Genomic DNA, 25,003 nt, shown 5'->3' on the forward strand with positions numbered 1-25,003 from the left:
CATTTTGAATTCACTGTATACAACAAAATCTGTTTGCATTCTTGGGCAAATAAAAGACTGTGTTCTCAATAGTCAAAGTGAGCCAGGCTTGGGAAGTAAGATAATTTGGGTGGTCTGAAATTTTTTTAACATGAAAATTGGCGATTCTCACTGAATAAGACTGTTATCATTCCGATAATTTTTATCATGTAATCTTTAAAACTACCTGTTAAAAATGACTTAACCAAAATACTTTCTAGGAAATGAACCCTTTGTATATTTACTTCTGATGTGTATCTACTCTGCACATTCTCCAAAACTGTTAACACCAAGAAAGCACACTAGTCCCACTGTGCATGCATTTTTGATATTTCCCTATAGGCTAACACAAATCAATTATATTATTTTCAGTTAAGTGGGTAAATATTTTTGCCAAATCACCACCATCATGATAAATCCAAACAACTATTCTATGACTTTTGGATAACTCACATAGATGAATTTTTTTCTATTCATGAAGTGCTACTATTCTGAGGAAAGAGTTAAAAAGGGAAATTGTTGGTAATTTTGCTAAAAAATATAAGCTAGAGAGCTTTCACCATAGTACTTTAAAAAAAAAGATTACTTTTTTCCCCCAAATAAGTCAAATGGTAATTAACCAAAGAAAAAAGTGAATTTCATTTCCTCTGAAAATGTTGCATTGAAAATAATTTCTAAGCCATAAAAGGTAAATGCAAATAATGACATTGCAAAACATCCTACACAATTAATTTATTTGTTTAAATATATGAATACATATATTTTCTTGGCTACTGGCTACAATGATTCATAACTAAATATTTCCCTCATTATAGACTCTTTAATTAGAAAGGAAACATAACACTCAAAGCCAATAAAACTCAGAGATAAGAAAAATTGTTGCAAAACAGTACAGATAATTTATAAAAGAGGAAAACAGAATATAAGAAAAACAGGAAATCTAGATACACAAAAACAGTTTTCTATATCTTAATTGTGATCACATTAGCAGTTCAATCAGATGTTTCCCTTTTTGATTTAATACAAAGATACTACAGAGAATATCTCCATGAACACCATCCATCCTAATGCATGACTGCATTCAAATTTAAGAAGCAAGTTTCAGCTACATAAATCACTCATCCACTTTCACCAAATGGTTCTTTTTATTGTAAAGAATTATTTTATTTACTGCCTACCTTTGTTAGACTTGTAGCTGTTTAGAATCTTTTGATGGGCTTAGAGATGGGTCTCTCTCAGTTACAAAGCTGTTATGTCGTCCACTTACTAGGAATGTGAGGTTTCCAAGTGTTCCCCCTGTGAAATGTAGAATCACAAGTGTCCCACCAGGTAGAGTCTCTGGTTGCTTCAAGTTTTTAGAGGTATCTTACATGGATTTTAAGGTGTGTTCATTTAAAACTTAAGGACAAAAACAATCGTGACCAAGTGAGTTAGAAGTCCATGGTCACTGAGTTAACTCCACATTCATGAATTTGCTGACAGGATAGTTCTTAATGCTGCATTTCAGGGGTTAGCAGCCACAGCCTGTGTGCTGCTGGCTAGAAACTGCCAGCTCCCCACAATCACTTCATTAACAGGCAATCTCTACTGCCTCCACGGCTCCCTTCTTAACAGCCTGGCAGCGGGGTTTGCACACAGATAAATGTGAGCAGTTAACTAGCTGAGGTCTGCCCTGGACACATTCAGCCATTAGTTCGGAAGGCAGAGTAGAAGGAAGAAAGGGGGAGGGTGGGAGGAATTGCAAAAGTGAAAATAAGGAGGGACAGATGCATAAAATGCATCCTTTCCAGCCCAAAGTGAGGAGGGCCAGTGGGGAACAGGGGCCTGGATTAACTGGAAAGGGACAGGTGAGTGGAGGAGGCTGGGTGAGACTGAAAGCCTTCCACATGTCTTCTTGTGGAGCTTTCAGAGGCTCTGAACAAAACTGCAACACTGTTGCCCTTGATTTCCCATCTAGGTCCCTCTACTTAATTATCAGCATGACCTGATGTACTTACTCTCTGACCATGAGTTTAGTTCATCACCCCAGTCACAGCACAACCACCTTTTGAATTAAATCACCGAAAAATCCAATCCCTGAGATTTACTCTGAGGTGTGGATTTTAATGAACTGATCAAAGTGATATTGTCCCAAGCACAACAGAGAACACTGATACTTTATATGACTGCAGCACTTTTCTGGAGTAAGAAAAGTTTCAAGGGCCCCTAGGTTCAACCCCTCTCTCCTCTTGACTTATGCCTCCCCCAACTCCACAGGTAGGCTGAACTCAGCAATAGTTCTCAAGCAGGGGCTGTTAAGCAGCAAACTCCACCCCCACTCCCCTCGGATTAGTAAGCAATGTCTGCAGACACTTATGGTTGTCAAACTGGCGTGGGAAGGGGTGCTACTGGCATCTAGTGGGTAGAGGCCAGGGATGCTGCTAAACATCCTGAAACACAGAACATTGCTCTACGGAAAATTATCCAGCCACAAATATTAGTAGTACTGAGGTTAAGCAAGTCTGAGTTAGAGTGGAATTTATTACAGTAGCGTTATCACACCATCCTATAAGGCTCCTTCATTTTTGGCCATCGGCAGTGGGCCCTAAGCCTCAGTAAATCTGGCATCACAGTGAATCACAAGCCTGGACACAAGGAAATCCTCTAGGATTGTAGGAATGCAGGAATGAGGATGGGGGCTGAGGAATGATTTCAACTCAGCCTGCCTTCTCCACAATTGCCTTCTCAGCCCTATCATCTCTTCCTCCTCAGCAACTAGAGTACCCAGCCTGCTTGCTTGATGTTGCCAAAATAATTAAGGAAAATATTGTCTCGCCCTTACCACTATTTGACTCCTCTGTGACAAATTAAAAGCTGGTTTGTACAGAAATGCAGGAAAAATTTTGCTCTTCAGATTGGATTATTGTTGGCCCTTTTAGGTTATAAGGTATTCTCTCAGAGAGAGAGAGAGTGCACGGCTTATTTCTCATTTTTTGACCTCAGCAGATTAGTAAGGAAGAAGAGGAGGTCTGGAAATATTTATAGGCCTTTGTATATATATGAAAATGAATACTCCTACAATTGAATTCTTTTTTAAAAAAATTCCTTTACCAGTTCTAGAAAGGAAATGCAAAGTCTATGCCCATATCAAAAGGTAGTTATCTATTTTTAGTAGGCCATCTTCTCTAACTAGTTGGTTATTTCAGTCTGGACCTCAAACATAGTGTGAAAAATACTTTTCCCTTTACATTATTATATGGAAAACACATTTATATAGCCACTAATTAAGGTCTTAGGTTTTTTAATCTACTAACATGGATTACATATATGAGAGACACCATTTGCATAAAGCTGAGGTAGATGAATGAAATGATACACAAAAAGAAAAAACAGGTGATGTGATAAAGCTAACCAAACTCAGAGTAAAGAACTTCCAACTCAAGCCTTTTTCAAACTCGATGTGAAATGATGCTAAAATCCAACTTAACAGATATACTTGCAATTCTATTACCTACTTAGAATATAAATGCAAAACTATCTAAAATATATTTTTAAATATCTTATTGACATAAATGTTCTTACAGAATTATGCTGGTACTAGTACAGATCTCTAGAGGCTCTTTTCTTGAAAGAGATAATTCAGTATAATGTTAGCCTTAAAAGAGAATATTTTTGAAATATATTAATATGCAAATATTAAATAACATTAAAATATTCTGAGTTCATGATTCAACCCAGATTTTTTGAAAACTTTTTATAAATGGTCAGATGTAAAACATAAAGACCTCTACTTTAGCCACAAAAGTGTAAGTAACAAATTTTCATCTCATAAATGGTCTTACAATAATAAGATTAAAAAAATAATGAAGTACTTTCAGATGAACTATTCTATCTATAATTCTAAAACTTTTTACATTTAAAAAGCATGCTGTTAAATTCATGAGATATTCTACACAAGAGAGTCACTAGAAATCATTTTACAAACTGCAGGAGGTTAATAATCACAACTCTCTTTAGTTCATATGGTTTTACAATAATTGCTACTATTGTTACTCCTTATAGTTTGTTGCCTAACATTTCTTTCTCTGAGCTGGTTGCCTTCTTCAGTAAGTACACAAGGCTTGAGAACAAGAGCGTCTGTATGAAAAAATTATAGGCTCAGCAAACTTAAAACGTCAACCTTATTCTTTGGTACACTCATTTCTAGATTATCTTTTTCAGAAGAAATACTCCATTGAATCTTATTTACATGAGGAACCCCAGAAAACCTTATGCCAACAATTGCTTCTTTCTTTAAGAATAGAAAATTAACTGCCCTTCCCTTTTTTGTTTCCTCATATAAAAATAAAGACAGTGAACAATTTTCATAAGCCTATTTCCCTTCCTTCCTTTGACATGAAAATGTAAAAGCAAACTGACTTTTTATTTCCAAATATGCAATTTCAGCTAATCTCAAAAAGTTAGTTGGAAGCAATGCACAAAATTACAGAGTTCCACATGCAACACAACTGTTACGTAAACCTCATCGGATCCATTTTTACTTGCAATATTCACATACCTTTCAAAGTAAAGTTCCAATTTTTAACAAATTTGACTTACTCTGTTACCTGCCAGACCCACAGGATTCTATAATTGATGGTAACTACTTTTCCACATACTCCTACTGTTCAATATACACTATTGTCACAATTTATGATGATAAGATCAGCACAAAGCCATTGCTCCCTTGTCTGGCTTTCGCCTATTTAAGGATTAGCCCTTACACCACAACTAACATATTAATAAACACTTGCTGATTAATGAAATGAATTTATTTCTGTCATGTTTACCACTATCCACTGTAACTATATTCTTAACAACGAACAATCTCGGGCCCTTTTGGGCACCTGTATTCTCAATGCATCAATATTCTCTTTTCTACTTTTAAAAAATATTTTGCTGTATTTGCACAATTACCACACATACACACACAAAAACACAACCACACATCTTCAAACCTCTGATAAACTTAGGTACACGTAATTGTGCTAGGTAATTCATTCTAAAGAAAATAGCAAGTTTAGTCAATTGCACAAAATATGATGTGTTTCCTAGTCTTAAGAAAAACATTTCCAAAGAGATTTCCATTCAATAATAAAGGAAAAATATAAACAGCTGCCCCCTCCAATTAACAAAATCAATCAACACTTAGTTCCAATGAAACAAGACGCATGGCACCATTTTATGCTGTGCATTGTCCTAGGATGGTTAACTACAGAACTACACGACACTGAACTGATTCCTAGAAAGTCTGGTAAGAAACTAAACATATGTATTAAAACACACAGACATTACATATAGACAGATGCATGTGCTTACTATGACCTTAAGATTTCAATTCTCAAGTACAGTTTTTAAAAAATCCTTACTAGGAATCATAAAAAACTAAAATTCTTGCCTTTTAATCTCGAAGTAAGAGAACACTAGTGTAACTGGCATGTGTCCTCAATAGACACAGAATTCAGTCAAGACCACTCCATGATTTTGTGGAAGGCAGCACTCTAAATGTGTGAAACGGGTCTGAAGTCTGCATCCCTAGGTAGTTCCCAGTGAAGTCCTCATTTAGAGTTTGGACAAGATCATTGGTTCTCAAAATGTGGTCCCTGAAGCAGTTCTATCAGCATCACCTGGAAACTTGTCAGAAATGAAAATTATGAGGTAATAGATGGATAGCCTGAATTAAGAAACTGTAGGAAGAGCCTACAAGACTTGTTTTCACCTCTAGGTGATTGATACATGGTCAAGTGTGAGATCCTCTGAAATAGATAAAAGCCTCTTCCAAGGATCAAAATCCTACTATCATCAGAGCAAATGTATCTTCTAGAACTAGCACTCTGTTCAATTAAATGCACTTGATTATTCATAGTAGTCTGAGTAAAATATCACAATCAAACTTAACCATACTCTATTATATAGTACTTAAAACTTCACATTTTCACCAGGACAAAATTATATTAGCAAGTTTTTCCCAATTAAGTAGACACTCTGTCAAATGTTTGATATCATTTTAATTCATGGTGGTGATCTACAATTAAACCCTAATGTTTGTAAGTAGGAGACTTACTCTGTTGTGAAAAGGAAAGAGATCCTTTTATGCCAGTAAAGGTACAGGCATTTTGTATCTATTTCTCAAGACCAGCTGCTACCTATAGTGTCCTCTCACTCTCCCATCCCATCTATGAGAAATACTGGAAAATAACTCAAAAGTAGGTGCAACAACATGCTGGTAAAAACATGTTTAAAACCCAAATAGTTCACATCAATAGAGCATTTTTGGATTCCTACCTACAGGAAAGGGTAATAAATCAGGAAGCATGACGCCTCACATGCTGAAAAGATTCTAATCCCCAAATAGAGCTGGTCCTAAAATGTGATGCAATGGAGTCTGTTTCAGCAGTTAAGAAGGTGCACAATGTTTTACCTAAGAATCGTAACCCCCAAATATGAAAATGTGAGACTTCCAATGCTATCTTCAACTTTTCTGAGGCTATTACAAAAGGAGAACAGAAATAATCCTTTGAAATAACATAAAGCTTGGATGACTGTCAGGGACCAAAAGGAAAAGCTGTTAAAAACCAGCAGGGGTCAAGTTTAAAAGTTAACTTTTGCTTTCCAAGATAAAGGTTCCTTTTCCACCCAGTTTCTGTTTTGACAGGTGACTGCCTTACAACAAACTCCCTCCCTCCCTCCCTCCCTTCCTTTGACACCCTTAAGTCAGCCCCCCTTTCAGGGAAACAAATGCCCTTATCTCTTCACACCATAATTCTAACAGGTTCTTACTAGCCAAATAAACTGACACAGTCTTAAAAACAATGTCCCTAATTTCTCAATTTCGTGAAGAAGATAATTGGAGAAGGCTACAAAACTTAATACTATTTTCCTGCTCCAGGCACACACGCAAAATTGCTTTCATTGAGAATCTAAAAAGCATTTATTTTACAGTACTCAGCAAGAGCATATTAAAATCTTCTGCCCTGCCATCCCAGACCTGTAAAAAATTTAGTCATGTAAGTGACTAAATCCTATGTGAAGATGATTAATGCACCCAGCAACCTATTTTATTTCCAATTTCCCATTTTCAAAAATTCCCTGTCAGAAGTATATACATTTCTTAAATTAGATACTTGCCAGTATTTCACATCAAAAGGCTTCCAAAAACTAAAACAAACTCCTAAGTCACTGAATGCATTTAAAAAATCTTTTATACAGTACTTGTTATATGTCTTCAGAGCTTTCATCTTTACACTTTAGATCTATTGAATTAACTAAATTTACACAAATGCAAGAATGAAACTTTGCAAAGCCTAAGTGTGAATATTTTTTCCTAATTTCTTATTTAGCATATATACATTACCTTCTAATTAAGTTTGGTACTAAACTTCAATGAGATCAAGTGTTAAAAAAAAAGAAAAAGCTTTAGAACCAAACCCAGGCAGAATTCTCTATTCCTCCTCCATGCTGCAATTCTGAGAGGTCACCTGGGCCAAAGACACAACATTTTAAGGCAAAATATGTTAATACAGCTTTAAGAAACCTGTGGCCTTTAACTTCTTTTGGCTCCCTCAACACAATAAATCTTTTGGAAAGTCAAAACTCTTCACCCTACACTTTATGGACCTAAGGTATATATGAAGTGCTTTTGATACATAGTCATACACCTTCCACTCCATAAAGATATCAGTAAAATGGCCCTTAAGAAAAACAAAATACAAAATAAAAAGCTCACACTGCCTCCTGCTGTTAGAAGGAAAATTTCATGAGGTCAAAATGGTCCACAAACTGCACAGTGTAATAAAGCAAGAGACTTAAGTTTTCTCTTCTTTTTTAACCTAATGATCTGCTTCCTAATTAAAGCCACAAAAGGGCTGAGACACTATTCACAACCCACCCAAATGTACTGTAGAAAACACAAGGCATGACTTCAGAATTGAAAATCATATCCTCCAAACAAGCTTTAAACTGGATAGGTGTTTTAAACAAAGCAGAACAAAATACGAAGAAAGAAAGAAAAAGAAAAAAAGAACACTAAAACACCATCCTGCCTGACCAGTGGATGGTTACTCTTCCAGATCTAAGGCAGTCTTAGCAGCTGGTTCTCCCTTTCCTGCTCCAAGTCAGAAGAACAGATTCAATATCCAGTTCATCTTAACAGTCAGAGGGTAAAGCCACACCCCAGGGATTCCTAGACCTTGATGATTATTTTTCATGTTTAAAGAGTTGGGAGTAATGTCTCCTAACTTGTCACTGACACTTCTCTCTTCAAAATCTGACAAACCACTCTTGGGGGCATCAGGCACCTGCCCCTGTCCACCTCAGCCATGACACTGTATGTATTAAATCACTGAATATGAAACACAGAAACACAAACAATAGTTTGGATTTGTTTCTTTAAAAATGACATTTGTATTAAAAATCTTAAAATGAAGAGACAATGATTAACCACGTGTATGGAATTAGAAATTACAAATTGTTAGAATTCTCTTGGTACATCACAACAGTAAAATTTTGCTCTGTGCTTCTGGAGGAACACCCTACAACAGAAAACCAAAAATTAAAAAAAAAAATTATATAAAAGGGGAGCTAAATACCTGAACATTGGAACAAAATGAAGCAAAAATTTTTTAAAAAGAAAAAAAAAAAATAACCCATTGCATTACAAGTAAATTACATTTTAAAGGCTGGAAAGAATAAAGAATTCAACGAACAACAGGCCCTATTGTCCTGGCTCCTTCAGGAAGATTATTAGAAGTAAACTGGGAAGTAGTTTGGGGAGGAATAACAGATTCTGGGAACTGGTGGGAAGTTCACAGGTTGGCACCGGCTGGAACAGCTGAGTTTTGAAGGCACTCTGCAGACACAGGGGTGCTGGGGGCCCTGAATCACATTTGCGAAGTTTCTGTACTGTAGTTTAAAGAGCTAGCCATCAAAACCATGTATGGCCAACCAATACGAACAAAAAGCTAAATCTAAAAAAACACACACACAACAGTACACACAAAAATGTGCAGATCTGTAACATTTTTTTTTTTCACAGCTGATAAAAAAAAATACTACCGTTCTCCCCCAGACTCCCCTTTGATACAGTAGGTAAACAAAATAGATTTTTTTCCCCCACAAATTATCAGCAGACACTTTCTGGCACCCCACACTGTATTGGCATCAGTGTTAACAGTCCCAGTTCAGATGTGCAATACTTCAGATTGGATACACTGTAACAAGAATCCAACTTTGCATAGACATCCTCAGAATCGAAATCAGTCACGGGGTTGCCTTTCCAAGCTGGCAGAAAAGGAACCCGATCTTAATTTCCAGCTACTCCTGGAAAACAAGGAAAAAACAAAAGTTTCTTCCTCTCCTCCTGCTCCTTCATTTGGTTCTCCCGGACTTCCTTCCGTGTTTTTGAAACTTGGAACTAGAAAAACGGTTGTTGACAGAAAAACAAAAAAATCCCCCCTTTTCCACCTTCTCCCCGTCCTCTTCCGCCCCCACCCCATTTCTTTTTTTTTTCCAGACTGAAACTTTCGCCTGCCGGTGTCAAGCCGCCAATACAGGGCCCCACGGGCTGCTTCAATGGGGAAATATGCGTCAACCAAAATCAATGAGAAACGTACATGCTGCAAAGATCCACATTTCCACCGGGACTCGGATGGTCCTGACGGGACAGCCCCTAGGAAACCGGGGAGAGGCGGGGGACGCGGCCACCGCGGCCAGTCGGGCGCCAAGACCCCCCAGCCGATGCAAAGTCATCTCCAATCTCAAAGCAAGAAGAGAAATCACATTTAGAAGAGTCGGGTGCGTTTGGCTTTTGTGCGGAGAGCGCGGCTGTCGCGCGGCAGCCGCGGGCGCCTCAGAGGATCACGCAGGCCGAGCAGCAGCCCTCATCACCGTTGGGCTGCGCCGCGTAGTTCATCTGCCGCACGATCTCGGCGAACAGCTCGTCCACCGAGGCTTTGTTTTTGGCCGAAGTCTCCATGAAGGGGCAGCTCCACTCCTCCGCCAGGGCCTTGCCCTCGCCGAATGAAACCTCACGCTCGCCCTCCAGGTCCACCTTGTTGCCCACCAGAATCATGGGCACGCGCTCGTACCGCTTCACGCGGATGATCTGGTCCCGCATGGGCTTGATGTCCTGGAAGCTCTGCTGGTTAACAAGGCTGTACACGAGGATGAAGCCCTGGCCATTTTTGATGTACAGGTCCCGCATGGATGCGAACTGCTCCGTGCCCGCCGTGTCCAAGATCTCCAGCACCGACGGCGATGAGTCCACCTCAATCTCTTTGCGGTAGAAGTCCTCGATGGTGGGGTCATACTTCTCGATGAAGGAGCCGGTCACGAACTGCACCGTGAGGGCGGACTTGCCCACGCCGCCCGAGCCCAGCACCACCACTTTGTACTCTCTCATGGCTCCGTCGGCGTTCTCGCTGCGCCTGCCACGGCCCCGTCGGGGCTGCGCACTGGAGGAAAGCTGGGCTTGGTGGCTAGACTTCTCTGTCCTCAGCTCTGCAGGTAAACTCAGGAGATGACCGAGGAACGCAGGACGCGGAAATCACCAAACGGGGGCCGGGCGCCGGGCCGGCCGGCGCGGCGGCGAGTCCCTGCAGCGCGGGTCCGGGGCCCCGAGGCAGCCCACGGCGGCGGCAGCAGCAGCCTGGGCGGCGGATCTGGAGGACAATGCCGGCAGCCCGTGCTAGGCGAGGGCTGCAGCTTCTCTCCGCAGCAGCCCAGGAAGGCGAGGAGGAGGCGGCGGCGGCGGGCTGCGGAGGCGGCTGCTAATTGCGCGCCGGGCCGGGACGCGCGTGGCATGAGTCCCCGCAGAGCGTGCGCCCACCGCCGCGGCCCTTCGAGCTCTCTCCCGCAGCCTCCGCGGGGCGAGGGCTTCCTACTCGCCGCGCGCAGCCCTGCCCGCCCCGCCCTGGCGAGCATGCCCAGTGCGCCGCTGCCGGCCCCTCCCGCCGGATTCCCGGCTCCTGGTTTTCCGGGGGGCCGGACGGGGGTGGGGCTGTAGGCGGAGCTAGCGATTTGATTCAAGACTAGCGGATTCGGGATAGGCACTAGTATAGGAGCCGGAGAAATGTGTGGGGGTGTATGGGTATTAAGAAGCTGGCTAGGACAGCTCGAGGGAGGACGGAGGCCACCTTCCTGCGCCGACCTGGCTTTAGTGCATAGGAATCCCGGCTCTATGAGAAAAGGGCGGGCGCCGTGGGCCACCCCGGGAATAGGCTGGTCTCATGCCGTTCCTTTTATCCAAAGCTTGTGGACTCCCACTCCCCGAGCCCCCGGCGGGTGTGCGTCCCGAAGGCCGAGACCCAAAGAACATTTGGGTGTATGATAGAAACATTTTCTTCTATGGGCGGAGCATTTTCCCACACTCTAGGCGTGGCCCTTCCTACCCAGCCTTCTCTCGCGGACTCTCCTCGCACTTCATCCCTCAGACAAAGAAAACAGGAACATTCGGCCTGAAACCTGTCCGGAAGAGAGAATGGGCAACCTCTAGTGATCAGGGCGGTCTCCAGGCTGGGACTCAGAAGGCCCCACCCACCTCCCCACTCGGTTATGGCCAAAACCCGGAGAGTGAATCACAGCCCGATCCACAATCAGCCCGGGTGCCGGTAGCTAGTCAGGGCATGCTCAGTGGGCGGAGTAGGTTTGGGGGTTTGGAAGTAGGAAGCTTGTGCACTGCACACCCACGCTCCAGCTCAAATTTCTTCTTCTAGACTCAGGACCCATTGGTCCTGGGGCGCAAATCTCACACCCTCGAATGTTCTTCCATTGGCTACCTCCAAGGTTTTATCAGTTTGGGCTGCTTCATTGGCTAAAAAGTAGCCTCCGCTCGTGATTGGTTATTTATAGAGATTGAGTGGAGAGGCGGAGGCACAGCTGTTCTTTCTCTGCTCTCCCCCGCCCCCTTCCTCCCACTTCCCCAACCTAGTCGTTTTGAAGCTAAGAGTGAAAAAATAAAAGGAATTTAGGCGGAGAGCTCAGAGCTAAATATAGTCCTTTGTTGGTGTTTTCAAGTCTGACTTCTCGGTGCCCAGTCACGACTGTCCGTTAAAGGGAGCTGGTTACAGTTCTTGGTCCTCAAGAAATGGCAAAGTTTCCAAGGTGGTTTTTAAATTTTTCCCCAGGGAGGGGGAAGGGCTAGGATGTGGAAATGGGCCACACTGAATTCAGCTCACCCGGTGGGGTGGGGGAATGCCCAGGCTTGCCTTTGGTAAACATCTTTGCTTTGGGGCGGGCATTCGCTAAACTGGGCTTGGCTCCTACTCACAGGAGCTACCAGCGAGATGCCTTGGCTTGTTCCAGGTCTCTCCTTTCTCGCGGAGGAGAGATGTCAAGACCTGTCAAAAGGCTAAGCAATGATAGCGTGAGCCCCAGGGTGAAGGGGTGGGAGGGGACCGAGCTGCATCAACCCTGGCTTGGTATCCTGTCGACGCCACTTCTCACTGGTTTAACCATCTGCATTGGAGGGATAAAAGAAATGGTGTGCTAATGCTTGGTTTCAGTGCCTTAGTCCCGTTGTGACTCAGGGCCGCGTTGCCAGTTAACCTTCTTTGAATCTCTAGCTATAGCTCGTAGAATGCACAGCTGCAACTTGAAGCCCTGGCCATGGGACCCAATGGGTCCTGGGCAGCAGCCAATGCCTTGGGTGGGCGGAGCCTATTCCTGCGCCTGGCTCCGCTATTTAGTGGAGAGAGGGGTTATCACAGTGCTTCGCTAGTTAACCTTATATAATTCTCCAGAAACCTTTCAAGGCAAACTCACCTAATACAGCTGGAGTGAACCTCGCGTTTACCCAGTTTAATGTTTGCCAGGCCTTTTACATGTGCTATCTTATTTACTCCTCATAAAAATATTAATTATACCTATTTTAAAAATGAGGAAACTGAAATCTTACGATGTTGTCTAACTGGCATAACTGGCATGAAATTTCACAGCATAAGTGGTCACGCTGGGATCCTGACCCAGGTGTTTGGGTGCAGAACCTGGTCTTGTAACTATTATGAATACTACTTTCTAACAAAAAAGTTTCCAGATTGTACCCTTTCTTAGGTTGACTTTTGAGGTAGTATGAACAGACTGGCTTTTAAGCCCAAGCTAGAGGGACCTGTGTTCACCCTCTGCCTCTTCTGACAGTGCCCCTTCCCACAGGGTTAAGGAGCTAGAACCCACGTCCAGACCATGCCCCAGGTGGTCAGAATTCTGGAATCCCCTCCCCAAATAGTACCAAACCCTCTCCTCGGATCTGCTTGGATCTCTGAACTCACCCCTGTGTGCAGGAATGGGTCTTTGTTGGAGTGCGGGTGGTGCTTGGACCCATGAACTAAGGAACACCCTCCCAGGCACTATGGGCCCCCACTTAACTGCAAGAAGAGGGGTGCCTTCTAGTCAGCTTTCTCTTCCCTGCCACTTTCCAGCCTGGCTCTTGGAGAAGTCTTAAGAATTTGTGATTCACACCTGACCATCGTATTTGTCAAGGTGGGAGGACATATCATATTTTAACACTTGTGTTATCTTGATTTTAGGGCTTCTCTGGTGGCTCAGATGGTAAAGCATCTGCCTGCAGTGCAGGAGACTCGGGTTCGATCCCTGTATCAGGAAGATCCCCTGGAGAAGGAAATGGCAACCCACTCTAGTACTTTTGCCTGGAAAATCCCATTAATGGAGGAGGCTGGTAGGCTACAGCCCATGTGGGTCACAAAGAGTCAGTCACGACTGAGTGACTTATCTTGATTTATAACTGAAATAACTAGAGTAATGCTACCTGGGCCTCTGTCCTCTAGCCCACAGAAGTTAGGTGTGGTTCTGAGTACAGTAGAAAATACTTTGTCCTTATGGGCAGGTGTATAATCTCAAGTATTACTTATCAATTATTATCTGAGACCTTGGGCAAGCCCTTCAAGTTGCTCCTGACCTTAGCTTCTCTCTCTAAAGTGGTGATAATAAAGTTTGCCCCACCCACCTAGCTACCCAAGGAACCTTGGAGAGTATCTGATGACCAAACGCTTCATTTTACATCACCACTAGTGAGCAGAATTAGAACCCTGGTGTCCTGGCTGCCCCTTTTCAAGGTGCCAGCCTATACTCAGGGATAGTAATTAGCAAATAATGGATGGAAACATACTTTTAAAGCTGGCTGCAGTGCACCATAATATTCATGACAATTACAACCCAGGTGTCTTGACAGCCGTATCTAGAAGAGACCATCTTCAGGACTCTGGGTAGTCATGCAGATGGGTATTTTTGAATCTTGGTGGCCTCTCTGGTACCAAGATTTGCCGCACTTTGAATCTTTCCCATTAAGGATTCTTTGATAACAATTTTTATTACACTCAGATATATTCTCCCTCAGAAAGATTTCCACTGGGGCTTTGGAATTCAAAATGAAGTAATGAATGAAATTACTGATGCACAAAGTTTTAAAATTGATTACTTCTTCCTGTGAAATTTGTTAGGAGTCTTTACGTACCTTCCTTATGGTATAATCCTGTGTCATATCCAATTATCCTGTACCATAATCATTTACATGTCTGTATTGTGTCACTGTGTGAATTCCCTGAGGTCAGAGTCTATATGTGGTTTATCTTTGGAGCCACCTCTGTCCTTCCCCCAGTAAGAGTGCCTACATAGGAGTCCCTCAATTAACTATTTATGGGTACATAAATGGCATTTTATCCCTTTCCCAAACTCTCTTTGTGGTAAAAGCTATACTAATTCTTGGTGAGACAAAACACTTCCTGTATCCTTAGAAAACTGTAAAATACTAATGTTTCAGTCTTCCTGAGTCTTAAAGATGCTGGAGTGATAAAGTCTATCCTTATATGGATGGAAACACTGCCAATGCTGTCTGGTGTGGTTCTGAGTATTTGGGAAAAAATACCAAAGCACCCCGTAGATAAACTCTTACTCTGAAGATTTTAAATGTTTGTGCAGATAACACACAAAAGACACCTCTAGAAAATGATCTGAAGTAAAAGCTAACAGATTAAGAACTACTTAATCTTTGGTATTGACTATTATATACCCAGTGATTCCTGCCTGGCCTTGCTTACCCAGTGAGCTCTGTGACACTGGTTTTGGGCCTTCAAAGAATTAGAGGGTTTGCTACAACATGAATCTTTTAAGTCCTCCAGAAAATAAGTACCCATTTGTTCTCTTCATTTATACAAAGTGGAGGTTTATTTCATCATGTTCATAGTTTTAGCTGGCTTGACCTGTAGATAAACAAATAATTCTAAAAAAAAAAAAAATTCTAATTTTGAAAATATCAGGAGTTGAGTTGAGAGTGACCATGTATCATTATTTTAAAGGGATGTTGCTGTAAGACTAACTGTGCCTTTCAGAGTTCTCAGTAAATATTTGTTAAGTACCTGAACGTGTTATAACCAGGCATCCACAAGCAGGCTTACGATGTTTTATTTTATCAGTGATCTTTAAAAAATAATCTCTAGTTATGCCCCTGAAAATATTCATTAGTCAGCCAAACCATCATCATTTCATACTCTTCATATTGCACTTTAGGCAGCCAACTTGTAAGAACAATGGCTTGTACTCCTTGCAATGAGATTTTACGTCTTAAAAAATGTTCTAAAATTCTAGCATGGAAATTAAAGAGAGACAAATGTATGCCTGATTTTATAATTTCACTGTTTGCCCCTTATGTGTACTCTGATTGGATTTTTTTCTCCTTTTAAAATTATTTTTCAAAGGAAAATGTAGGTGAGTTAAATTTTAAATTAAATAACCTCTTAAAATCAGTCAAGTTTTTTACAAACTTTTTGATAGGTCCAAATAAAGACATAGAAAAATCGAAATAACTATTTTCTCAAGGCTATCAGATTAGAATTAAATATAATTTCACCATATACATTAATGTGCTGTTTTTTGATAATAAAAACCACTCATAACTCCATAAAAATGTTATCCTGGGCTGAAGTGTTACACACATACAGGCAACTACCACACAACTTGATTTCTATCATAGAATCTTACTAATGGCTTGGCCTACTGTCGTTATTTTACATGATTTTTTTTAAAAGAAAAATCTTTTCTAAGCTAAATGACCTGACCTTCTCTATAGAGTCTGAAATTTGCTTGAGACACTGATCTGTAGAGAAAAGAACAAAATGGGCTTAGAGCACCACTTTTATGTGATGAATATATTCTCACTCAAGGGAAATTTTAAATTGATTTCATTGATCCTATTTTTCATAGTTGAAAGCACAGTTACCCCATATTCTGGCATTCCAGAGAAACAAATACAGCAATAATAGAAGCAATGCCTTAGATCCATTAAAAAGTGCTTTCTTCCTGTAAAATTGTCATTATATGCAGATGATATGATACTATATACAGAAAACCCTAAAGACTCCACACAAAAACTATTAGAACTAATAAATGAATTCAGCAAGGGAGCAGGATACAAGATTAACATATAGGAATTAACTGCATTTCTTTACACCACAATGAAATATCCAATAGAATGCAAAAAAAAAAAAAAAAAAAAAGCTTCCTTGGTGGCTCAGGGGTTAAAGTGTCTGCCTGCAATACGGGAGACCCGGTTCAATCCGGAAGATTCCCTGGAGAAGAAAATGGCAACCCACTCAGGATTCTTGCCTGGAGAATCCCATGTGCAGAGAAACCTGGTGGGCTACAGTCCATGGGGTGGCAAAGAGTCGGACATGACTGAGCAACTTCTCTTACTTACTAACTTTAAAATTATATCCCCAGAAATAAAACACTAGGGAATAAACCTGACCAAGGATGTGAAAGATTTATATGCTGACAACTATAAAACATGTATAAAGGAAACTATTATTCAAAGAAATGGAAAGATATTCCATGCTCTTGGATTGGAAGAATTGATACAGTTAAAATAGCCATTCTATCCAAGGCAATCTACAAATGTAATATAATCCCTATCAAATTACACAGGACATTTTTCACAGTGATAGAAAAAATAATTCTATTCCTATGGAACATGAAAGACCTAGGATTGCCAAAGGTTAGTGAAGAAGAACAAGAAAGCAAGAAGCATAAACTTTCCAGGCTTCAGACAATACTACAAAGCTACAGTAATCAAAACATTGTAGTACTGGCACAAAAACAGATATATGGATCTACAGAACAGAATAGAAAGACCGCAATAAACCCATACACCTACAGGCAAGGGTTCATACTCCAAGCCAGGTATCAACAGTACGGGAACCATGAACTTCCAAATGTTCAAGCTGGATTTAGAAAAGGCACAGAAACCAGAGATGAAATTGCCAACATCCACTGGATCATCAAATAAGCAAGAGAGTTCCAGAAAAACATCTGCTTTACTGATTGTGCCAAAGCCTTTGACTGTGTGGATCACAACAAACTGTGGAAAATTCTTCAAGAGATGGGAATACCTGACCTGCCTCTTGAGAAATCTGTATGCAGGTCAGGAAGCAACAGTTACAACTGGACATGGAACAACAGACTGGTTCCAAATAGGAAAAGGAGTACGTCAAGGCTATATATTGTCACCCTGCTTATTTAACTTCTATGCAGAGTACATCATGAGAAATGCAGGGCTGGATGAAGCACAAGCTGGAATCAAGATGGCTGGGAGAGATATCAATAACTTCAGATATGCAGAAAGTGAAGAGGAACTAAAAAGCCTCTTGATGAAAATGAGAGAGGATAGTGAAAAAGCGAGGCTAAAACTGAACATTCAAAAAACTAAGATCATGGCATCCAGTCCCATCACTTCATGGCAAATAGATGGGGAAACTGGAAACAGTGACAGACTTTTTTTTGGGGGGGGGGTGCTCCAAAATCACTGCTGATGGTGACTGCAGCCATGAAATTAAAAGATGCTTACTCCTTGGAAGAAAAGATAGACAGCATATTAAAGAGCAGAGGCATTACTTTGCCAACAAAGGTCTGTCTAGTCAAAGCTATGGTTTTTCCAATAGTCATGAATGGATGTGAGAGTTGGACTATAAGGAAGGCTGAGTGCCGAAGAATTGATGCTTTTGGACTGTGGGGTTGGAGAAGACTTTTGAGAATTCCTTGGATTGCAAGGAGATAAAACCATTCAATCCTAAAAGAAATCAGTCCTGAATATTCATTGGAAGGACTGATGCTGAAGCTGAAACTCCAATACTCTGGGCACCTGATGCGAAGAACTAACTCATTGGGAAAGACCCTGATGCTGGGAGATTGAAGGCAGGAGAAGGGGACAACAGAGGATGAGGTTGCTGGATGGCATCACCAACTTGATGGGCATGAGTTTGAGCAAGCTCCAGGAATTGGTGATGGACAGGGAGGTGTGGAGTGCTGCGCTCCATGGGGTCACAAAGAGTGACCAACAGCTGAGTGACTAAAACGAACTGAACCTACAGCCAATTAATCCTCACCAAAGAGGCAGGAATATACAATAGGGAAAAGGCTGTCTCTTTGGCAAGTGCTATTGGGAAAGTTGGACAGCCAGATATAAATCAGTGAAGTCAGACCACACCCTCTCACCATATACAAAAATAAGCTCAAAATGGCTTAAAGACTTAAACCTAAGACATGACATCATCAAACTGCTAGAAGAGATCACAGGCAAAACATTCTCTGATATAAATCATACCAATTTCTTAGTCCCTCAAGGCAATAGAAATAAAAAGAAAAACAAATGGGACCTAATGAAACTTACAAGCTTTTTCACAGCAAAGGAAACCATAAATGGGAGAACATATTTGCAAATTATGCAACAGATAAGGGTTTACTTTCCAAAATATACCAACAACTCATACAACAACAACAACAACAAACAACCCAATCCAAAAAGAGCAGAGGACCTAAACAAACATTTTTCCAAAGAAGAAATATAGATGGCCAATAGGCACGTGAATAGATGCTCAATACCACTAATTATTTAAAAAATGCAAATCAAGACTACAACAAGGTACCATTTCACACTGGTCAGGATGGCAATCACGAAAAAGACTACAGATAACAAATGCTGAAGAGGGTATGGAGAAAATGGACCCTTGCTACACTGTTGGTGGGAATGTAAGCTGGTTCAGCCACTGTGGAGGTTGGAGCATCCTCAGAAAATCAAAAATAGAATTACCATATGATCCAATAATCCCAATCCTGGGCATATATCCAGTCCAGTTCACTTCAGTCGCTCAGTCGTGTCCGACTCTTTGAGACCCCATGAAGCACAGAACACCAGGCCTCCCTGTCCATCACCAACTCCTGGAGTCCACCCAAACCCACGTCCATTGAGTCAGTGATGCCATCCAACCATCTCAACCTCTGTCATCCCCTTCTCCTCCTGCCATCAATCTTTCCTAGTGTCAGGGTCTTTTCCAATGAGTCAGCTCTTCGCATGAGGTGGCCAAAGTATTGGAGTTTCAGCTTTAGCATCTGTCCTTCCAATGAACACCCAGGACCAATCTCCTTTAGGATGGACTGGTTGGATCTCCTTGCAGTCCAAGGGACTCTTAAGAGTCTTCTCCAATACCACAGTTCAAAAGCATCAATTCTTCTGCGCTCAGCTTTCTTTATAGTCCAACTCTCACATCCATACAAGACCACTGGAAAAACCATAGGCTTGACTAGGCAGATCTTTTTTGGAAAAGTAGTATCTCTGCTTTTTAATATACTGTCTTGGTTGGTCATAACTTTCCTTCCAAGGAGTAAGTGTCTTTTAATCTCATGGCTGCAGTCACCATCTGCAGTGATTTTGGAGCCCAGAAAAATAAAGTCTGACACTGTTTCCACTGTTTCCTCATCTATTTCCCATAAAGTGATGGGACCAGATGCCATGATCTTAGTTTTCTGAATGTTGAGCTTTAAGCCAACCTTTTCACTCTCCTCTTTCACTTTCATCAAGAGGCTCTTTAGTTCTTCTTCACTTTCTGCCATAAAGGTGGTGTCATCCGCATATCTGAAGTTATTGATATTTCTCCTGGCAATCTTGATTCCAGCTTGTGCTTCCTCCAGCCCAGCATGTCTCATGATGTAGTCTGCATATAAGTTAAATAAGCAGGGTGACAATATACAGCCTTGACATACTCCTTTTCCTATTTGAAACCAATCTGTTGTTCCATGTCCAGTTCTAACTGTTGCTTCATGACCTGCATACAGGTTTCTCAGGAGGCAGGTAAGGTGGTCTGGTATTCCCATCTCTTTCAGAATTTTCCACAATTTATTGTGATCCACACAGTCAAAGGCTTTGGCATAGTCAATAAAGCAGAAATATATGTTTTTCTGGAACTCTCTTGCTTTTTCTATGATCCAATGGATGTTGGCAATTTGATCTCTGGTTCCTCTGCCTTTTTGAAAACCAGCTGGAACATCTGGAAGTTTCTTGGTTCACGTATTGCTAAAGCCTGGCTTGGAGAATTTTAAGCATTACTTTACTAGCGTGTGAGATGAGTACAATTGTGCAGTAGTTAAGCATTCTTTGGCATTGCCTTTCTTTGGGATTAGAATGAAAACGGCCCTTTTCCAGTCCTGTGGCCACTGCTGAGTTTTCCAAATTTGCTGGCATATTGAGTGCAGCACTTTCACAGCATTATCTTTCAGGATTTGAAACAGCTCAGCTGGAATTCCATCACCTCCACTAGCTTTGTTCGTAGTGATGCTTTCTAAGGCCCACTTGACTTCACATTCCAGGATGTCTAGCTCTAGGTGAGTGACCACACATTCGTGACTATCTGGTTCATGGAGATCTTTTTTGTACACTTCTTCTGTGTATTCTTGCCACCTTTTCTTAATATCTTCTGCTTCTGTTTGGTCCATACCATTTCTGTCCTTTATTGAGCCCATCTTTGCATTAAATGTTCCCTTGGTATCTCTAATTTTCTTGACGAGATCTCTCGGTCTTTCCCATTCTACTGTTTTCCTCTATTTCAGTCGTAACTATAATTAAAAAAGATACATGCATCCATGTTCTCAGCAGCACTATTCACATAACCCAGACATGGAAACAACCTAAATGTCCAACAACAGATGAATAGATAAAGATATATGGTACATATATACAATGAAATACTACTCAGCCATAAAAAAGAAAAAAACAATGCTATTTGCAGCAATATGGCTGCAACAAGAGACTATCACACTAAGTGAAATAAGTCAGAGGAAGACAAATACCATATGATATCACTTAAATGTGGAGTCTAAAATGAGATGCAAAAGAACCAATCCAGGAAACAGCATCAGGGACATAGAGAACAGACTGGTGGTTGCCATGGGGAAAGAATGAGTGGGAGGCTGGGGTTAGCAGATGTATGCTTTTATATACAGAATAGATAAAACAACAAGGTCCTACTGTATAGCACAGATAACTATATTTAATAGCCTATGATAAACCATAATGGAAAACATTATAAAAAATATCTCTCTATAACTGAGTAATTTGCTATACATCAGTAATCAACACTGTACATCAACTAAAGTTCAATAAAATAATAAAGTTAAAAAAACAAAAGAACTTTCACTTGCTTTTTTGTCACCAACCACAAAATTAAAGGAGTCTCCTTTTCTCTTGCAGGGACAAAAATCCATCACTTCCCCTGATGCTGGAAGAAGCCCATCATTCTTTCTGCAGCAGGGGCTCCAATAAATCCTTCAAACTCTGTGGTTTTGATGGAGACAATGAGAGTCTATATTGAGGGAGAGGAAGCTTCCTCTGTAAATTACCATTAGCCGTCAGGCTTGGTTTAAGTAATCTGCCAAAGGGGTTTCTATTTTACTTGCAGTTACACTATCTTGTGGTAGAAATTTTCAGAAAAGGATCTGTGGTGATATCTTAGGAAGATAACACTAGAACTGCAGAATTCAGGCTATTTAAATAATTTTATGATTATTGTATTTAGTTCTGTTGCAGAAGTTTGTTACTCTTCTGAAGATTTTTTTCTTTCTTTGTTTTAAAACTTACATTTAAAAGAAAGATTCAGTTCAGTTCAGTTCAGTCGCTCAGTTGTGTCCGACTCTTTGCGACCCCATGAATCGCAGCATGCCAGGCCTCCCTGTCCATCACCAACTCCCGGAGTTCACTCAGACTCCCATCCATCGAGTCAGTGATACCATCCAGCCATCTCATCCTCTGTCGTCCCCTTCTTCTCCTGCCCCCAATCCCTCTAAACATCAGAGTCTTTTCCAATGAGTCAACTCTTCGCATGAGGTGGCCAAAGTACTGGAGATTCAGCTTTAGCATCATTCCTTCCAAAGAGATCCCAGGGCTGATCCCCTTCAGAATGGACTGGTTGGATCTCGTTGCAGTCCAAGGGACTCTCAAGAGTCTTCTCCAACACCACAGTTCAAAAGCATCAATTCTTCGACGCTCAGCTTTCTTCACAGTCCAACTCTCACATCCATACATGACCACTGGAAAAACCATAGCCTTGACTAGACAGACCTTTGTTGGCAAAGTAATGTCTCTGTTTTTAAATACGCTACCTAAGTTGGTCATAACTTTTCTTCCAAGGAGTAAGCGTCTTTTAATTTCATGGCTGCAATCACCATCTGCACTGATTTTGGAGCCCCAAAAAATAAAGTCTGACACTGTTTCCCCATCTATTTCCCATGAAGTAATGGGACCAGATGCCATGATCTTTGTTTTATGAATGTTGAGCTTTAAGCCAACTTTTTCACTCTCCACTTTCATTTTCATCAAGAGGCTTTTTAGTTCCTCTTCACTTTCTGCCATAAGGGTGGTGTCATCTGCATATCTGAGGTTACTGATATTTCTCCTGGCAGTCTTGATTCCAGCTTGTGCTTCTTCCAGCCCAGCATTTCTCATGATGTACTCTGCATATAAGTTAAATAAGCAGGGTGACAATATACAGCCTTGATGTACTCCTTACTGGCCTATTATTAAACTATGGCAATATGAACATATTACCCCAGAAGTATAAAAACCAAATCCTTTCTCTTAAGGAATTTATGTCCTTAAAAAACCTTATTGCCGTGTAGAATTATATAGAATTATTAAAAAGGAGTGATCCTAGGAAACTTATCAAACATTTTCATGTTTCATGTAAGCTAAATGTTTTAAACAAGCAGTTGGCAAACTTTTTTTAGTAAAGGGCCAGAGAGTAAATATTTCAGATTTTGCGAGCCATACAGCTCCATTACAACTACTCACATCTGCCCCTGCAGTATAAAAGCAGCCATAGATAATATGTAAATAAATGCACATGACTGAGTTCCATAACACTTTCTTTACAGAAACAGGCGGTGGGCTGCATTTGGCCCACAGGCTCATGGTTTGCCAATCTGTAAACTATGTATTAACGAAATATCCTCACTTGTTGCTGGAGGCCAAACACATAATCAAAATTAAGTACTAATCTGTCATTGGATACAGCCATAACTCTTGACTTCAATCTATAGTGAAAGTGAAAGTTGCTCAGTCCTGTCTGACTCCTAGCAACCCCCTTTGGAATTCTCCAGGCCAGAATACTGGAGCAGGTAGTCTTTCCCTTCTCCAGGGGATCCTCCCAACCCAGGGATCAAACCCAGGTCTCCTGCATTGCAGGCAGATTCTTTATTTTACCAGCTGAGCCACAAGGGAAGCCCTTTAATCTATACTGAAATACTACTCAAACAGTGAATACATAGACACAATTCTATATAACTTTAGGAAATTCCTTATAACTTATGAAATACTCAGATTTATATTTTTACACATGTACTTTAAATTTGTTTTCAATAGTTAAAGTAGCACCCATCTTTTGTTGGACTTCTCAACTTTTTGTTATTGATTTATAATTGTTGACTATGTATTATAGTTGTTATACAATAAGGATATTAACCTCTGATAATCACATACTTTGAAAATAACTATTAGTTTGTTATTAGCCTGTTTATGCTTTTTCATTAATATTTAAAAAAAATATTCTATTTTAATTTACTGACTTTTTTCTTTTGGGTTTTCTTTCAGAATTTCATGCCACAAGTATAAAGCTGTCTTACACTCCAGGATATTTATAAAACTAGTGTTATATAAGTATTTATAAATGTGACCACATGGATCACAGCCTTGTCTAACTCAATGAAATTATGAGCCATGTCATGTAGGGCCACCCAAGATGGATGGGTCATGGAGAGTTCTGACAAAACGTGGTCCACTGGAAAAGGAAATGGCAAACCACTTCAGTATTCTTACCTTGAGAACCCCATGAACAGTACGAAAAGGGAAAAAGATAGGACACTGAAAGATGAACTTTCCAGGTCGGTAGGTGCCCAATATGCTACTGGAGAAGAGCAGAAAGAATAAAGAGATGGAGCCAAAGCAAAAACAACACCCAGTTGTGACTGGTGATGGAAGTCCAATGCTGTAAAGAACAATATTGCATAGGCACCTGGGAATGTTAGGTCCATGAATCAAGGTAAATTTGAAGTGGTCAAACAGGAGATAGAAAGAGTGAACATCAACATTTTAGGAAACTGTGAACTAAAACGGACAGGAATGGGTGAATTTAATTCAGATGACTATTATATCTACTACTGTGGGCAAGAATCCCTTATAAGAATGGAGTATCCCTCACAGTCAACAAAAGAGTCCAAAATGCAGTACTTGGGTGTAACCTCAAAAATGACAGAATGACCTCTGTTCATTTCCAAGGCAAACTATTCATTATCACAGTAATCCAAGTCTATGCCCCTACCACTAATGCTGAAGAAGTTGAAGTTGAATAACTGTATGATGATCTATGAAATCTTTTAGAACTAACACCCAAAAAAGATGTTCTTTTCATCATAGGGGACTGGAATGCAAATGTAGAAGTCAAGAGATACCTGGAGTAAAGGGCAAGGTTGGGCATGGAGTACAAAATGAAGCAGGGCAAAAGCTTACAGAGTTTTGCCAAGAGAATTTACTTGTCACAGCAAATACCTCCTTCCAACAACACAAAAGATGACTCTACATGTGGACATCACCAGATCGTCAAGCCAAGCCAGGCTTCCCAAAATCAGACTGATTACGTTCTTT

General features: G+C 40.8%; 1 protein-coding gene and 1 long non-coding RNA gene across 2 annotated transcripts in view; both read right to left on the minus strand.

Annotated features, from left to right (window-relative positions):
* Window positions 1–25,003, minus strand: part of LOC121817115 (uncharacterized) — a 130,305-nt gene that overhangs the window by 39,088 nt on the left and 66,214 nt on the right. The window lies entirely within an intron of this gene.
* Window positions 736–10,889, minus strand: RAP2B (RAP2B, member of RAS oncogene family). The gene has a single exon (XM_015092587.4). The coding sequence runs from the start codon at window positions 10,433–10,435 to the stop codon at window positions 9,884–9,886; it is 552 nt and encodes a 183-aa protein (XP_014948073.1). The 5' UTR covers window positions 10,436–10,889; the 3' UTR covers window positions 736–9,883.

The sequence above is a fragment of the Ovis aries genome, chromosome 1 (genome assembly GCF_016772045.2).
Source record: "Ovis aries strain OAR_USU_Benz2616 breed Rambouillet chromosome 1, ARS-UI_Ramb_v3.0, whole genome shotgun sequence".
In the NCBI taxonomy this organism is placed as follows: Eukaryota; Metazoa; Chordata; class Mammalia; order Artiodactyla; family Bovidae; genus Ovis; species Ovis aries.

Coding starts and splice junctions, on each gene's coding strand:
- RAP2B (XM_015092587.4), bottom strand. CDS start 10,435: ATGAGAGAGTACAAAGTGGTGGTGCTGGGCTCGGGCGGCGTGGGCAAG.